We start from the raw sequence: 18871 nt of genomic DNA, 5'->3' as shown, positions 1-18871 counted from the left end.
GCATATAATAAATGTGTTCCAAAGCTTGAGCTGCAGGCTGTGTTTAGATGTAGACATGCTTTCTGATGAAATAATTATATATTGTGATGAATAAGATATCTGCAGCTAAGCTCCACATGTCTCATACCAAACTGAGAAGTAACAGGGTATATTTAGTCAATGGTAGACCTCTCCAGACATTCTGCCAACAGGCCCGTTCTTCTCCCACCTCTCTAGCTGGCCTCAGAAACCCCTCTCTCTCCCTCACCCCACTTTACATGACTAGCCATCATAAGCAATTTCCTTTCATTATTTTTCTCCTTGACCTAGTAGTAAATATTTGCTAATGGATGAAGTAAATCGAATGTTCATGGCACTAGAGCTGAATAACTAAAGCACGATTTTCCATTGGAACACTGAAAAGAACATCTTATACCCTATTCTAATGAAATTTTCTTTAGGCAATAAGACAGCTGTTAACTCCGTTCAGACCTATACAAATTGGATTCCCTAGCAGCTCTATTAAAATGTAATTCATATACCATATAGTTCACCTGTTTAAAGTGTGTGATTCAATGACTGGTATATTAATGTTTTAAATGGTGGTAAATATATGCATAACAAAATTTGCCATCTTAAAATTCAGTGGCATTAATTACATTCACAGTGTTCTACAACCATCACCACTATTCCAAAACATTTGCATCACCCCCAAAGACTCTAACCGTTAAGCAATAACTCTCCCCATCCCACCAGCCCTACAAATTAGATTTTTATTTATGTTCTGATATCTATGGATTGGGCCACTTTGGGGAGCATACAGTGGTTTTCACACTATTCTTTGTGCCCACCTCACCTCAGTGGTAGGTGCATTCCTCCCACTTGGCAGGGATTCTCACTGGGTTTGCCCGAGGAGCTGAGCGCTGGTGGGGACATGTTCCTACATCAGAATCTTTGGGATCAAGGATTTTAAGAAAAGTTTTCTAGGTGATTCCAATCTGATGTATGTCCTCCCTTGCAGGAAGGAGTTTCTCCTCATCCTTCTGTGCCAGTTTAAAAGTCACTGATCTAGGGGCTCCTGCTTGGCTCAGTCGTTGGAGTGCACGACTCTTGATCTCAGGGTTGTGAGTTTGAGCCCTGTGTGAGTGTAGAGATTACTTAAAAATAAAGTCTTCAAAAAAAAAAGTCACTGAGCTAATACAATACATACCCATAGCCTAGGGCAGTTAAATTCTTCCTTTTCCTCCTCTAGTGATTTGGGGTCTTTAATTCCCACTCCAGGGCTTTTTCAACTAGGTGAGGGAATGTTCTATAAACAATTCCATTTGAACGTTCAAGAAAAGGGTTACAGTCCGTATCAGTAGTTCTCAAGTCTGCGGAGCCAACAGTTCCAACATTTGAGCAACAAAATTGCTATGTGGAGATGCGGAGCATAAACGATAAAAGTATTTAGTATCAGATCCATCCGTACTGGACCTGGAATGTTCTAAATAATTCTATTGGGATTAGTGGGGGTAAAGATGGTAAGTTCACAAACTAACCAGATCACAGTAGGTGAGGAAGCAGTTGCAGGATTAAGGCTGTGAGACATTTGAAGATGTGTAAAATTGATATACAGAGAAATGTAAATGTTGGTCCCTTATAAGTTCTTACTGACTAGGGCACACATGTTCAGGTATATAATATACCCAGTTTTAACGTTTCTCTTTTTATAATTCATCCTTTTCTTCCTCTTTTTATGACTCCTGTAATTTTCTCTTGTTTTTGTTTTGTCTGTGGCTAACCTGTACCTAGAACTCTGTGGTCGGAACTAGCAGAGAGGGGTGCAGTTCTCTGCCTGAGATAGTGTGTGAAGGTAGAGCATTCTCTTTCAATGAACTTCACAGCATGAGATATCTCATTAGACTCCTTGTTCACGTAATCATTTCTACTGACTGTCACAGTTAATACATATGTAAGAGCCAATATTCATTTTCATTTTGCTTTAACTATGGAGTATGTCTGTTTACATTTACACCAGGATTTTCCTCAATATTTAAAATCATCCTGCTGATATAAAATCATAGGATTATAATTCTTCCTATTTTTTTTTCCTGCAAATAAAATGGTGGGTTTCTGAATCTATAACTAGAAAATTTTGAAATGGGTGATCTCCCACCTCAGAAGTTTAGATTTAAGGAAATGGATAGTGGCTCTGAAGTGTGTGTAATTAGAGTTGTGTCCTGGAGGCCCTTTTCCCTTCTCACAAGCCTGGAGGAGCTGCTTCCTGAGTCTGGTACTTGGTCATGTTCATTGCATGCCTTCTGTGGAGTCCTCTGTCTGCTGAGTGTGTCGACAGATGTGGAGCCGCATGCCTCACTGGCCAAATGCAGTGCGTTCTCCTTTCCTTTTTCCTCTCCCCAGCTTTAGCACGTATCATTTCCTCATTGTCTTGTACAAATACTTCTGTTCCCAGGGATTCTAGGATATCACCTTTGTCCCAGAATTGCTTATCTTATAGTGCTATTTAAGAGTTTAACATTGATAAACTAAATTAGGGTAAAATAATTTTAGCTAGGAGATTCTTTGAAAAAATGGCTCTCCTGGAAAATATGTAGTCCTTGAATATTTGCTTTGAAGAATCTTTATGAATGGTAAGTAAAGTGGCAAAACCCTAACGCATAACCACTTTCTCCCCTTTGCTTACTCCAACCCTGTCGGTGTTTTGTTTGTTTAAAGAGGCATAATTAAATGTTCTAGGGGAAGGAGACAATGAAGTCGAACTCAGACACATCATGTATATAGTGTACCTCATCCCTTATGGTCGTCACTTAAGAGTGAGGAAGTACAGTGTGTTAAGTCGAAACTAATTATATCTGCTAAGGAAAATGATGCTTCCCCATTACTTCTACTCAAGTCGTGTACCGTCTGTCCTGTTTTTAAGTTTTCAGTGGGTCTGAGAGGCCATTAATGAATCCATCAGCTTCATTCACTCTGCTTGACACTTTCAAGAGTAGCTCTGTGCTGGAAAGCACTGCAGCTGACCCGGGCTTTGCCTCTGTCCTCCAGATGCAGCACCTGAGGTCCACTGTGATGCCTAGCCCATCCCCTCATGCTTGGGATCTCCAGCTGCGCCAGCAGCAAGCCTGTCCGATGGTGCCCAGGGAGCAGTTTTTGCAGCTTCAACACCAGCTGCTGCAGGCAGAGAGGATAAACCAGTGCCTGCAGGAGGAACTTGAAAACAGGACCTCCGAAACCAACACACCACAGGTATGAGGCTCGCTCTTCCCTAATGGTTAACTCAGATCACCTAATTTTACCTGTTTATGGGAAAGTGATACCAGTTCAAAGGTGGGGATCAAGAACCTAAATCTCTGTCAGAGAGCTCCACCGTACCTGTTTGACAGATCCACAGAACCGCAGTGTTCTTTGGGGGTTTTGTTTTGGGTTTTTTTGCAGTGATGCTCTTGCACTCTCAGCTTCGAAGCTGGGGAACGTAGTGTTCTGGGTCTCCTTGCACATCTGTAATCGAAGTATCAGGATCACTTGAGCATAGTGTACAACTGACCTAATGTTTTTTGACTTAACATTTGATGCCAAAAATATTACAGAATTCAAGTGCAACTCTAGGGTATGCATTATTAACAAAGAGGGGTAGAGCCTGCTGAGTTCCATAGATTTTACAGGTGGGGACTTTAAACAACTAATAGTGTAGTCAATGACTTGAGTTGATGTATTTCATTTAATTTTTAAGAATGATCGAGTTTGAAAACCTCTTTTTAAGAAAGTAAACATCTTTTCCCCTTTCCTTTGAATTAGCATTATCCTAGCTCACAGTCACAATCTGATACAACCTGGGTTTTCAAATCGTTCTCTTACATGCTTTTTTCATAGTCAAGCCTTTTCAGAAGTCTCTTAATGTTTTTCACTTGTCCTATTTATTTATTCAGAATGAGGACTAAAACAAAAAATACTACTTAGTTTGTATAATTCTAAATTCGTTCTGGTTTGGTTGCTTTTCTTCTGTTGTGTCTCAGTGGACTTTTGATAAGGAATTTCCCCACCTCCTTTTCTGTAAGCATCTCGAAGTGCTTTGCAATGTCAAGTTAGCACTGTAATTAGACCCTGGAGCAGTTCTGTCTCCGTCTTCGGGTAGTATAGATCTGTGCTTTGGCATGATCTGCTGCTGTCACCTCGTCTTTCTAGCAAAACCTTAAAATTCTTTTGTCTTTTGTGCTTTAAAAATCCACGTTTTTGGAAGTTTCCTCTATTCCGCCTCAGTTTCCAAATTGTGCCGGTGGGGTGTGGAGCTTATGCTTCAACAATTCATTACAGAACTCAATTATAAAACCTTGACCTCAATTTTTAACAGACATTTTAAACCAAAGGATTAGGTGAAGATTTTATCCACTGCTTTCTCATCCACACAGTTTTCAAAGCATGCTCTTGCACCCCAATGTTTAAAAATATCCTTTTACTCCAATTACTTCAGGATCAGTTAGACAAAAAGTGTTAAGATTTTTGTACTTAAAAAAAAATTCTCCAGCCGGATGGCAGAGTGACTAGAATGACACTGCAGACTCTATTTCTGGTAACTGAGCTGATGCTAATTTTAAGATGAGAAAATATTATTAGAATCTGCATGTTGCCTCTGTGTGTGGAGTGATGTGATTTCTTCTGCCTCTGTGTTGCTTTGCTTGCATATGTAGTGTTAATGTGTGTGCTTTTAAAAATTGTTTGCATTATAAGTGTGTGAATTTAGACTCCTCCCAAAACATCATCTTGACATCAGGGTGAAGTGTACCACTTGCCTTCTTTCTCTAGGCCTTGCTACCGGAGCAGCGAGCAGTGCATGCAGATTCCTACAGAAGGATTGGGCACCTGTGAAAACTGGGCTGCTAGTGATGACATTTCTTACCATGGCAGATATTCAAATGCACACCCCCACACACACACCCCCCCACACACAGACATAAGCTGAAAAATGGTTTGGAATCAAGTGCTCTTTTAAATTTTATTATTATTATTTAGCCTTTGCAGTATTATGTCTCTTATTTATTAATGTAGAAATGACAGACTTTGTGAATCAAAGTCACAAATTTCAGCTTGTTTTGAATTGTTTTATTTATACCATTTAAAGAGTGTGGACTTGAGATTCTTAAAAGGATGTATTCTATATATATTTTCTCATTCCATATGCTGTAACTATTTTTAACAAGAGCTACTACTTTTTTATATGGAATTTGAAGAAAATTTGGGTTATTTATACTGTTTTGTATTAAGATGTATAATGCTCTTTTGACAGGAAAAAGGAAAATTTTGACAATAAAATAAATTTTAAATATATGACTGCCTTTGTTTTTCCTCTTTTGCCCTGTTCCATGCTCTTCGAGTTACCTGTTATGGGGTTTTTTTTTTGCTTTGTTTTCTTCAGGCAAGTAGAAATCGGGCATTTCCCACTTATATTTGAACTTTAAAAAGCCATTATATCTTTTAAAATACAGTATTTTTTAAAGCTAGATGTTCTCACAGCCTGATTTCTTGAGGTTTACTTTCTGCATTAGACTTTACCTACTATAATTTTTGTCTTTAAATTAGTCACATGGTTTAGTTGCTTATATTTGAATAAATGCTGTTATTTTATCCAAACAAATGTTGGCTTCCAACCCACGTTTGGTCATTCTGCATGCTTTTAAAAGAAGTTATACCATCAACCATTAACACCTGAGTTTTGTGTAAACATTTGAAGAACCTTTTAAAATCTGAAATTCCTTATATGGACATTTTAGTGGCCTGCCGGGAGGGGCAGTTGGTTGCACTCTAAATCTCTCTGTGGGTCCTTGGGCTCTCCAAACCCCACACAACTCCTTAATCCATCACTGCTGTGTGAGGAGAGGAGGGGCACCCAGGGGTCTTCTGTCCTCTTGTTTTATCTAGGAATCATGTGTGGGGAGAGGATTCTTAATTTTAAATTTTAAATCTTTTATGATAAACCCATCCTCCAGTGCAGATGTTTGCTTCACACTGACAAGTCACATTGGGAAACAGATGACTACAGTAACTGGCAGGAAGAGGCTGATTGTTACGAGGAAAGGAACACTAACACACACTCTGACAGTAACCGGCCATTTCACACAGGAGAAATGGACATGCACATTGCAAGCTGATTGGACTTGTTAGGTGATCCTGAATAAAGTCAGTTTTGTTTTATTCTTGAGAGACCCACAGTATGGCAGAGGCCCAAATCACAGATGGAAGGTTGATAACCAGAGTTTTTACTTTGGATACCTATTTTACTAGAAGAGATGCACAGAGGTACTAAATTATGGGTTTTAAGAATATTGCTTTATTTCAGGGGAAGATGGTAACACAGGTAAGATTTTTTTTTTTTTAAATCTTTGATTCTCTGATAGGATTTCTTTTCTAACATGCAACCCATGTGTTGTGCAGAACCCCCATTTCACCAGAAATCCACCCTTCCAGTTACAAAGGCAAACATTTCCTGTCCTTTCTCTAGGCATCTTCTGGGGAAAAATAAATTACTAGTGTTTTCTTTTTAGTATGGCATGATTTTCAAATGATAATACTCTTTTTTTTTCTTCCCTTCAGGGAAACCAGGAACAGCTGGTGACTGTCATGGAGGAACGAATGATGGAAGTTGAACAGAAATTGAAACTGGTGAAAAGGCTTCTTCAGGAGAAAGTGAATCAGCTCAAAGAACAAGTGAGCCTCCCGGGTCACCTCTACCCACCCACCTCACATTCCACTTTTCACTCCAGTTTTCCGTTCCTTTATCGCCATTAACTTGTTCACTTTTGTTGTCAAATAAAGGCAAATTCTACTACAAATGTACCGCAGAATTTAGGATTTGCTCGCCCCCATACCATACCGCTCCAGAAGGATGAATTCTGTATTCTACATTATTTTCCGAAAAGCTCTTTTAAGACCAGTTGGTCCACAATTTTAAAAATGAACGTTTGCTGACAGAGACGGATGCAGACCTAACGAATTGATTCCTAACAGTTCAGCAGCTCAAATTTAATTTTTGTAGATTTTTTGCCCAAGATAGGAAACATTCTATTTAAATAATGTATATTGGTAAAAAATTGGGGGATAATAAATGGAACTTTAGCTTTCCTGTTTGCAACAGTTATGATCTCAAAAAGTACCTTATAGCTATAACCAGACCCCAAAAGGCTGTCCTCTGAATTAGAATAGAGACCCTGAATTCCAGGACCACGATGCAGATTGATCCTTTTCACCTGCTGGTGGCAGGCGTGGCCTGGGTTTAGAAAGTATTCGTGTAACCACTGATGACAGCAAAAAAGGACTACTTTATAGGAATGTGTTAATAGTGCTTTGGAAACTGAGATTAAGAACTGAGGGGCAGAGGCAGAAATTGTCCTACCTGGTTTTAAATATATAAAACTTAAGAAGAATAATCCTGAGAGAAAATCTCAATGCAGAGGTAGACTGGAACTTTCCTTTGCCCAATGTCTTAGTCACAAAATGGAAAGAAAGGAAAGTTTTACACAATAAGCATTTATTCTATCCTTTAATCACTCAGAACATAGCTACTATGTGCCAAGTCTTGTTCTAAGCACCAAACAGCAGAGAACAAAACAAAATCCTGCCTGTGTGGAATGTAGTTCACTTACAAGGTATCGAGCATTTGGCAAGATGGTAATTTTGAAAATAACATGGGATCCACTTCAGCAGAGGGAAACAGAAGAAATACTTGATCCAACTTGGGTTTAAAGCAAGTTTCCTGCAGGCCTCTTAAACCAATTACTGATGCAGAGTAAGATTTGAACAGGTGAAGAGATGTGAGAAGGGCATAGGCTCTGGGAACGTCACACAGTTATGGCAACATGTGGGGTGTGGACATGTACAGACGTGTTGTCATTAACAGTTCATACTGTCCTGAGAGAAGAAGAAACTAGAGCAACGGAGGAGGCAGCAGAGAGCCTTAGGTGCTGAGCTGTGGAGTGTGTAGGTGATGGGGAGCCATCAAAGTGTTTTTTAAAAGGAAGGAAGGAAGGGAGGGGTGAGGGATGAAAAGTTGTCTTAGGACAGTTCAGTAGAGGAGGTCAGTATGTTGCATCTGCCAGTCATCTTGGTCCTGGGCTTCAGTGTCACCATCTTTATATATTGCCTTTTGAAACGCTCATAAGTTAGCTAAGCATAAGTTGTTCTTTATTCCCTTAAACCTCTATACTTTTAGATGCCCTGGTTAAAACTGGGTGTAAAATGAGGTTTAATGAGGAAAGGGGGATTGGAATACATTAATAGGAACCAGAATAAAAGTATCCAAAGGCTGCTGACAAATTTTCCCACCCCAACCTAGACTATATATTCTAACCCTAAAAATTAAAATTTATCTTCTAAACAAGCGCTACCATGCAAAAGAGGAAGAGTTAAGGAAAAGTGACTGCCCAATTCTTACCTCTTTGTTGTATGTAATACATGGACCAAATTTGAAAATAATCAGGTTGCAGCTATGAATGTTCTTAGCAGATGCTTGAGCTTCCCAGAGTTCAAGTTCATACCCTGTACCTCCGAAGCTATAAAAGTATTTTGATATTTTGTAGAGAATGAAAAAGTGGTAACACCTAATTTATTCAGGTGGAAAAGGACTTTGGTTTTTGAGCCTTCAAATATCAATCTGTTCTTTTTATTAGTGGCTTCTACAAGCATTATGCAAAGAAACAGCTTGGTATAAGTGAATTTGCTCTCTTTGTATCCCTGATGCCAGGTCTGATGTTAAACCTGTGTTGTAAAATAAAATATGATTGATAGACGTCATTTGCCTTTATGAACTATCCTAATGTCACACCCTTAAACTTAATTACAGAAATGGAGTCAAGATGTTTCTGGTTCTGTTTCTAGCTCTGCAAGAATACTAAAGCAGATGCAATGGTGAAGGATTTGTATGTTGAAAATGCCCAGTTGTTGAAAGCTCTGGAAATGACTGAACAGCGACAAAAAACAGCAGAGAAGAAAAATTACCTCCTAGAAGAGAAGATTGCCAGCCTCAGTAATATAGTCAGGAATCTGGCACCAGCACCGCTGACTTCTATGCCTCCCTTGAGGTCATAGCCAAGCCAAAGGAGACACACAGATTTGTGCACTTTACTGAAATGGATGGAACATTTCAGTAGGTTCTCTCAACCTTTTTTTTTTTTTTTTAAACCTTTAATGGTTTAAAGTTAAGCTCAACCTAAAACTGCCAGCAACAGAACTGGAGTCTCCATTCATTATAATTAGTTTTTTAAAGAGACCAAATTATTTCCAATTTTGAATTTTTAAAAAATATCCTAATAGCCACCAAAAAGGTAGATATATGAACACAATGCAAGAATCTTAAAACCCCAGTTCTGAATGAGTTTTTTTTTAAATTATGTACAAAGCTATGTGTAAATTCCAGATATTTAAAGTGTAAGATCTGATTAGTTTATTGTCTTGATCTTTATTTAAACAACAAATGTATGTCTTCTTATACATTCAAATATGGAAAAGTCATTCTGTTTCTAATAATTTTGGTTCTTTGGTGACAGACCCTGGGCTCAATAACCACAGAGGTCAGAAAAGCCAGAGACCACAGTACTCTACCTTCTAGCACCTTTGACAGTATTACCACTCTTGATGTATGATAGACGTAAAACTGATTTATTCAACTGCCCTCTTAACTAATGTTAAAACTGCACTTTCAAACATTTTTTTTCCTTCTTAGAAGTTTCATTTGGGGAGCTTATCTTCTAAACAATGGATAAAGCCACGTTCTTAAAGCATTTGAACTATAGGGAAAGCACTGAACAAATCACTTTGGAGTAAACAGCTACTCGTAGAAGAGAAATAAGCAAACCATGTGGGTTTCTCTCAAGTCTCGGGGTTCATGAACTTACATTTAGGGTTGCTTCAAGAACTCAGGGAACAATACTTTGAATGATCTTCCTGAAACACTGTAGGGCCTCTTCAAGAATTTGAAATGCGTAAACCATGTGACCTTATTTGTCTTATACTTAGAGCTATACCATGGATTTTTATTTCTACCTTTTTAGTGGATTTACTCTTCTGAAAAGCCTTGATTTTAGAGTTAAAACCTTATGGAAGGGTTATTTGCTTGTTTAACTTAAGTTAAAATTTTCACGCTTCCTATTCTCCTAACACGTCAAATCGGATCATAAGAATTTCTTACTCTGATTAGCACTGGCATGCCATCTGAGGTAAAGAGTGCCAAGTAGGATTTTCCATTCAGTTCTCAACACCTGAACTTTATAGAGCAGTCGACATTTTTAGGATGGGTAATTATTTTCCCCCAAATCAAATCTTTGCTGCTTAGCCTACTTCAGCCAGCCAGCCGTTGGTGGAAGACTTCTGTTTAGGACACTAACAAAGCTCATTCTAGTCACCTATTTGTTTTTGTGGAACAGCAGTTAGATAAGAAAAATTCATTCTGATGTATTCCTGGAAAGCCAAGCCCATCAATTTACAAGACAGGAAACAGCAAAAATCACACACTGCCTTATGGGCAGGAACAAATGATTCAAGCACACTGCCTAAGAAGTCATATAATGTTTAAAAATCTCAAAGTAACTTGCAACAAGCAGCTTTCAGGTTCCTCATGGTCTAACCATCTGTTGGCCCCACCTGACAAGCTAGGGGCAACACAGAAGTCCTCATTACAAAAGCTCTGACAAGGCATGGCCATTTGTGGGACTGGAATCCACACTCATGAAGCAAACCTTTCCAGGTCTGGACAGCTCTTACCACCAGAAAGTCCTGATTTCCCCCTGGAAAAATAATTTTTTTTAAAGATTTATTTATTTGACAGAAAGAGACAGCAAAAGAGGGAACACAAGCAGGGGGAGTGGGAGAGGAAGAAGCAGGCTCCCAGCTGAGGAGCCTGATGCGGGGCTCGATCCCAGGAAACTGGGATCACTCCCTGAGCCGAAGGCAGACGCTTAATGACTGAGCCACCCAGGTGCCCCATCCCCCTGGAAAAATAATTAATTCTAATCCTTCCCTATAATTACCCTTCCAAACGTGTGATATCATGCCTTCCCTTATCTTTCTTCCCCGTGCAAGCATTACTAGTGAACCCAACTACTTGTATGGCATTGGCTTTAACAGAATCTTTTTTACTTAAAACTGCAGACAGACCGAGGCTCTAAGGTCATAAATAAACTATGCATCTGTGGTGTATTTATGTGATATGCTTCAAGTTACTCAAGTTTATTACTATCAAAACTGAACACCAAGCAGATTTCTCAAATAACTGGCTTTAGCATGTGATCATGTGTTGTAATTTTTGTTATTTTCTACATTACCAAAAGTGTAGGTTAATTTCTCATAAATCTGTATTTATGTGTATATAAAATACTGTGTAATGTAAATATGACTTTCTGGAAAGTTTTAGACTACATTTAGAATCCCTTTATCCAAAATCAAAATGCTGCTCAAATGAAAGTTAATTGAATCAACACCTAGGTGCTTTATTTCTGGCTTTAGTGCACTTAACAAAAGAAAAAGAGATCAACATGAGAAATAGTTACCTTAAATTTATACATTTGTGCAGCAGTTTATTTTTGTAGCCTAGGATGGGAATTTAGCTGGCAATTTATAATAACATTTACAGCTTTTAAAAAATCTTTTGAAGAGATTAAATTTGAACTTAGGTTTTGCTCTCAGACTTTATAATAGCACTCTTTAAAATCACAAGTAATGTATTCTTTTATAGGCATTTAGCTATTTGTTTATTAAAAGCACTGGTTAAACTTTCTTTGGCTTTCTTAAGAGTTATTAGTCTGAGAAGATGGGACATTCATTTCAAGGAAAGAGAGTCAAGTTTGCCTTTGTGATAATATGTTACACTAGGACAAAGAAAACATGGACCACAAAACCTGCATTATTCTACTTTGCTTTCTTCTGCTTTTTAGAAGCCTGAACTCTTAAGCTCAAATTGTGAAGGGAGAAAAGCAGAGGGGGAGGCATAGAACCGATCGCAGTATTTTATTTATTTTTCTAAAACTCTTTTAAAAAACTAGATTTTAAAACTATTTTAAATGGGAATCCTTCCCAGAGGCTTCAAATACATTGCTCATATATATTTAATCTTGAGTGTATTTTACGTAAATAGATCACAAAATCATAGGCTTTCAGGATATAGATGGAGCTCTTACAGGTCTAATGTTTCAATAATGTACAAATACCCAGGTCAGGTATTATTATGAACATTTTTTTTAAAGAATGAATAAAAAGTCCACTTTATGGTGGACTTTAACATATGGGAATGAATTTATATTTTTGATTTCATTCTTTTTTTTTCCTGAGTGAAGGAAAAGAGAGATAATGTTGCTATTGTCAGCATCTTAAAGGTATTTCCTATCAAGGCAAGGCTAAGTACTTTGTAATAGTGTTAAGCCAGTCTTGTTTTGAATGGCTTACCTGTAACGGCTCATTGGAATGATATACAAGTAATGCCAAAGGCCAAGTCAAAGCCTAATAACCAAAGCATTCCCTATTTTTTATTGTATCATATTTGGACCTATTTGAACATCTCAGCACTCTAAAATAGAAAACTATTTTATGGCATATGATTAGCTGTTTAATAAAATTAACCTTCTATTTCTCATCTTTTTTGAATGATTCAAGTTAACTTTATTCTTAGAGGAAGACATTTTCACACCATGATTTAAAGGAACACTAGTTTTGTGAAAAAAACCCTGAGTTCATCAAAAGCCATCTGTAGGATTCATTTGAGATAAAAAAATTAATGTGAATGTGTTGATATCAACTTCGTGTATTTCATCTTAGCCATTCTATCTTAAAGGTTTTGATGTGAGCTTAAAATGTAAATAAAGAATTTTGTAAACATGGCTCTTGTTTTCTATGTATTATGAAATTTTATACAGCATATGTTCATCATTGGTCTTTAGAGTAAAAGCGTCAAAATACTGCACCAAACACATTATACAAATGCAGAATTGCTGCATCTACCCCAGACCTAATAAATCCTATTTTTCGTATTCTGCATTTTAAGAAGATTCCCAAGTGATTTGTATGGGGTTTAGAGCATCAGCAGTCCATTTCTGGCACAGAATTAATGACTTTTTTTAAAAAAAGATTTATTAGAGAAAGAGACAGCCAGCGAGAGAGGGAACACAGCAGGGGAGTGGGAGAGGAAGAAGCAGGCTCCCAGTGGAGGAGCCCGATGTGGGACTCGATCCCGGAACGCCGGGATCACGCCCTGAGCCAAAGGCAGACGCTTAACTACTGCGCTACCCAGGCGCCCCAGAATTAATGACTTTTACACCAGAAAGTTTGGGGTCCCTGTACCCTGTAGTGGTTCATAATTTACCTCCAGAATCCTGACTCAACCTCAGGTGAGGTCCTACTTGGGATTTTGGGTGCTTCGGAGGTGGCTTTGTTTCACTTTGCCATCCTATGGGTGACTCAGACTTTTCTTAGTTGAGCTGTTTGTGAGTGATGAGATATATACAAGTACAGACATAAAAGCCTGAAAATAAATCACTATGCTGAATACTGAAATGCAGAATGGAAATGGTGGCCAAACTAGACCCATCTCGTAAGCCTTAATTATTTTCAAAGCCTTTATATCAGCCTTACACTGCCTTTAGGAGGCAAGAGCTGTAATCCCCATTTTACAGATGAGTAAACTGAAACTTAGCAAAGTTGTGACTTAAATCCACACAGCCAGCTAAAAAAGGCACTCAGGATTTAAGACCCTGATTTGTCTGTATTAATACGTTGCAACACTTCTATCAATTTCTACTAATGTCAAACAACATAATCGGTGCTGAATACCTACCGTGCATACTACAAAGAAAAATGTAAATCATTCCTGGTTTTCCGTTTCTGATTGATTTGGGGTAGAGTAGAAAGATTGATGCACAAAAAATTAGAAAAAAATATATCCATACAGAAGATGGTTTTGTTGATGGATTCGGTACAATGGCATTAGGATAAGGAAGATCAGCATCTTCAGGTATTTTAATGTGAAATGGGGAAAGTTCTTCACCTATTGTGTTAAATGTAATTGTGTATGTACTTCATTGAGGTTAGTGTAACCTGTTTGTTTTGTAGTCTCTTATTCATCTTGCATTCAAAAAGTCATATTTTCCCTCTGATATTAACTTTCCAATAATGGTTAGATTTTTATCCAAAGGATCAGAATTTTGACCAAAAGTATATAATCTATAATTTATTGATTAAAATGTTAAACAATCTAGATAAAATATGTTTAAGTCACGAAAGTGGTTTTTATTCACTGTTTGGTTTTGCCTTATTTGCAAATCAGGAAAAGTGACTAAACATCTTTAAAAAAAATTAAAATTCCACAAAGGGGAACTGTAAAACTGAATCAGTGAAATGTCAGCTAAAGAGTAGGCAACCAGGATGCCTGGCTGGCTTAGTCGAGTATTTGACTTTTCATCTCAGGGTCATGAGTTCAAGCCACACATTGGGTATAGAGCTTACTTAAGACAAAACAAAAAAAGTAGGCAACCACGTAAAGTAAAGCTAGATACGCTTATGTTAAAATATCTAATTCTGAATGATTGCATGAGATATGCTTTACCAGTTAAAGTCTGAACAGTCCTTACAGCCCAGATGAGCATTCACCAACCATTTTTCTTTCCTGTTTGGTCAAGATCTCAAGCAATACATAAGCGCCAACCCAGTCCCAGGCACTAAGATGTTATCCAGTATTACAATGCTATGGACAATTAAAACTGTCAGTGTTATAAAAAGCCAAAAAAAAAAAAAAGCCTATGGAAATGTCCTAAATTAAAGGAGACTAAAGAGACATGACAACTAAATGCAATACCTACTCCTAGGTTGGAATTCTGTATTGGAAAAGCCAACTGGAAATGGATGGTACGGTAGAATATAGGATTATATCGATGTTAAATTTACTGAAGTTGATAATTAGTATGTTTATGTAAGGCTAAGGAAATACACACTTAAGTTTTTAGGGATGAAGAAACATAATGTATGCATCTTATTCACAAATGATTCAGAAACACAAAATTATACACATAAATTGGGAGGGGTGCCTGGGTGGCTCAATCAGTTGAGCATCCGACTTTTGATTTTGGCTCAGGTTGTGATCTCAGGGTCGTGAGATTGAGCTCCATGTTGGGCTCTGCACTCAGTGTGGAGTCTGCTTGTCCCTCTCCCTCTGCTCCTCCCCACACTCACTCATGCTCGCTCTCTCTTTCAAATAAATAAATGGCTAAATAAAATCTTTTTTAAAAAAACGGGAAGGGTATGCAAGGATTTGCAATATTCTTGCCACCTTCTTTAAGTTTGCAATTATTTCCAGATAAAACGTTTCTATCTGCAACATATAGATTAAAATTTACTAAAGGTGGTAGTAGGCGCTTAACTTCAACCTTCCTTACCCTCACAGCAACTCTGAAGCGTAGATGGTATTCCAATGGCAGAGAAGAGGAAACTGGCTAGAAACCATGTATGGCAGCCTATCCATGTGCCTATGGTCTATTATGTAAAGTTTGGCAGATTCAGATATTTTTCCTATTTCCTAGGAAATATAGAAAATGGGAAAACATGGGGCAGATGGAGGCATTTGGCAGAAGAGGTAAAAGCCAAAAAGAAGCAACAAGGGGGTCCATAAAGTACAAGAGAAGCTGCTCAGGAAATGAACCCCCTCCAGACAGACAATGACAGTCCTACAGCAAGACACAGAGGTCAGCAGGAGCTCAGGATAAACACTGCGCCCTCTTGTAGCTCTTCACTTGTTAGCACACAAGTAGTTATTTCTCCTGAGGTAGAATAAACAAACTGGGGGCCTCAGAGGGGAGGGGGTGGGGGAAGGGGACAGACCGGTGATGGGTAGTAAGGAGGGCACGTACTGCATGGTGCACTGGGTGGTATACGCAACTAATGGCTCATCGAACGTTGCATCGGAAACCAGGGACGTACTGTATGGTGACTAACATAATGTAATAAAAAAACATTAAAAAAAAAACAAAACACACTTTATCCTTGCCTACAAATGCTTGTACTGTCCTGCTACCCTAGGAAGAATATGACTCAAAGAGAAACTTGTGCCAGCTAGTTTAAGTAAAAGGGAATTTACTATAAGAAATCATATTTGTTTTATGGAACCAAAGGGCAGAAAATACAGACAGACTTCATGAGGTATCAAATCAGATCTTTGGTGCTCTCCCCTGCCACCGCGTTTTCCTGCTATCACTCTCCTTGTTCAAATGCCAAATAGAGTTCAACAATTACTTCCAAGTCACAATTCCAAATTCTTTAAAAATCTGGTTAGATTATGGAAAGACCCTTGCCTGGTCAATCAACTGTAGACAGCAAGGGTCAGGGTTTTAGGGGTACAGTGCAAGCTCCAGAAGCTACCACATGAGACAGGATACTCTCATAGATTGAGGGTTGTGATGGATAGTGAGGGCAATTTGGGCTTAAGATGTGTAGACAGTGGATATAAATGACTCTAAAGGTAGGATTTCAAAGACAGATTGTTCTGTTTACTCACCTTTGTATGGAAGCCTACTTAAAAATAAGTGCCATTTTAAAATGCCACCTGGTGACAAAAGTAGTTGCTCACTATTGTTCATGTTATTCCTATCTTTTGTCCTTGCACCCTGCCTCCACGCCTTTGTCCTGATTCCTGCATTTTCTCCAGATAGCACATACAGGACTTTGTCAGGGTGTCCATCCAAGTCACAGTGGGTATAATAAGTACCACCTGCCATAACCTACGTAAGCAGTGCAATCCTGTAGCACCGTATTTAAAATATTGACAGGGGGGCGCCTGGGTGGCACAGCGGTTAAGCGTCTGTCTGCGGCTCAGGGCGTGATCCCGGCGTTATGGGATCGAGCCCCACATCGGGCTCCTCCACTATGAGCCTGCGTCTTCCTCTCCCACTCTCCCTGCTTGTGTTCCCTCTCTCGCTGGCTGTCTCTCTCTCTGTGTCAAATAAATAAATAAAATCCTTTAAAAAAAAGTTGCAGAAAATAAATAATTTAAGGAAACATAATCTTTTATAGCAGGATAAAATCAAGGGCTATATTCCAGCAGTTAAAAGAATACAATTCCTTTCCAGGGCCATAAATCACCATCTAATAACTGACAAAAAGTAGTAAAAACTCAAGACATTTACTTAGATTAATGGTCTGTAAGACAGTATAACAAGTTAAATACCACTTTTTCTAAAGAAAAAAGCAAAATTCTAGTGAATTCTTTTTGATAGGGATGCTGGGCTTCAATTTTCTCACATAATGTTAACATTGTTTAATCTTTGCCATTCCGCAAAGTGCAGCTTTCTCATTCTTCTACCAAAAGCAAAAACTGAAAAGTTGGTTCAGGTTCTGCTTGCAATGGGGTCGACCTTTGCCTCAAGGTTTGTGCCTGGTTGTGATTTAAATGTCTTCCTACAATAAACTGTCACCCACCTGCTTGAACCTAGCAGTCCTATGATGCAAGAAGACAGTCTCTTCCTATCCACTTATTTCTATTCTGCTCATTAGTACTTGAAAATGAAGGTAGACAAGGACCAGGACCACATCAGAACAATTCATTAAAATTTTCTCCCAAAATGAGAAATAACTGTGCATCTTCTTAAATTCAAAGATGATATATATTTTAAAAGACTATTCCAACATAAGACAGAATTTTTATTTTTTAATGGAGTGCATTCTTACAGTTAGCTTCCCTATAACCTGCATTCACCGGGTTAATTCCACATTTTGAAGCTAAACAAAAATCACTCTAATTATACTCCTACACAGCAGTAGCTTCTCCCAATGATAACTATTCCATCTCTACTATGTCTCCTCTCTTCCTATATATTTACAACTCCTTTTGGTGTTTCCAGTATGACGGTTTCTATTAATGTCTCCTTCCCATTTTACTCCTCTGCAGTTTGTCAATTAGCTCAATTCCCATAATAAAGTGATTTCCTTTCTTCATTTAAAAAATATTAAAAAAATTTTTTGTATTTAAAAAATAAAGAATATTCCAAGAAAAAAATTTTTAGGGGGGCCTGGATGGCTGCCTTGGCTCAGGTCATGATCCCAGGGTCCTGGAATCGAGTGTCGCATTGGGCTCCCCGCCTGGGGAGGAGTCTGTGTCTACCTCTCCTTCTGTGTGTGTGTGTGTGTGTGTGCTCTCTCTCTCAAATAAATAAATCTTAAAAAAAATTTTTAAGCACTATAAAGAAAAATAACCCAAATCCTAACACCCAGTGGGAACCACTGTTAATATTTTGGCAAAATCTCTTTTAGAATCCAGCTAACATTCCATGATCCATCACCATAATCACTCCTTTGAAAACAGTTTGCTTGAACCTATCTACCTTCATTATACCCATTTGGCACAACCAAACCTGGTTAAACCCAAGTCTCCCCCTATTATGTTCTAGCAATTATACCAGAACAAGTGAAAGTGACTGGACAAAAACAAACTGCTGCTCCAATTGGTCTCACTTTAAATTTACCAACACCAATATCAAGTGAGCCTTCAGCATTGCTTAGCAATTCCATTGCATTTCTTTAGAAATTTGATTACCTATTATCTAAGAAAATGGTTTTCACATGTTCTCTCTATTCAAATTTCCAATACTTCCATCCATCTTCCTTACTCTCAACAAAAACTTAATTCTCTGAGAAATTAAAAAGAACCATAAGAAAACGACCTCATTTACCCACCACCAACTCTACCCAGCCCCCTGCATCTCTACCAATACTTTTACAATTAATGAACTGTCCCTGGTCCCCAGGCCAACATCTTTGTGAACTGGATCTTGTCCCCTCTCACCTTCTCAAGGATGTTTTCCTGCAATTATTCCTTCTTTCTTACATTCCCAGGTATCTTTTCTCTGTTGTTCCCATAAGTATCTCTCCCTTT

General features: G+C 38.2%; 1 protein-coding gene across 10 annotated transcripts in view; it reads left to right on the top strand.

The window, feature by feature from the left end:
• NIN (ninein) overlaps nucleotides 1-10769 on the top strand; it is a 106859-nt gene extending 96090 nt beyond the window's left edge. For 4 of the 10 annotated variants that reach the window (XM_034648571.1, XM_034648572.1, XM_034648573.1 and 1 more), the window contains 3 exons: nucleotides 3028-3228; nucleotides 6568-6681; nucleotides 8848-10769. In XM_034648571.1, coding sequence (XP_034504462.1) covers nucleotides 3028-3228; nucleotides 6568-6681; nucleotides 8848-9057 — 525 coding nt within the window. In that variant the 3' untranslated portion in view covers nucleotides 9058-10769. Of the gene's footprint in view, nucleotides 1-1773; nucleotides 1835-3027; nucleotides 3229-4782; nucleotides 5305-6567; nucleotides 8764-8812 lie in introns of those variants that run through there. The other 6 variants (XM_034648576.1, XM_034648575.1, XM_034648578.1 and 3 more) reach the window with 4 other exon arrangements.
• Nucleotides 10770-18871: the final 8102 nt, after the last annotated feature.

Source organism: Ailuropoda melanoleuca, chromosome 20 (genome assembly GCF_002007445.2).
Source record: "Ailuropoda melanoleuca isolate Jingjing chromosome 20, ASM200744v2, whole genome shotgun sequence".
Classification (NCBI taxonomy): Eukaryota; Metazoa; Chordata; class Mammalia; order Carnivora; family Ursidae; genus Ailuropoda; species Ailuropoda melanoleuca.
Note: the sequence above shows the minus strand (reverse complement) of the source record. Positions and strands in the feature narration are given on the sequence as shown.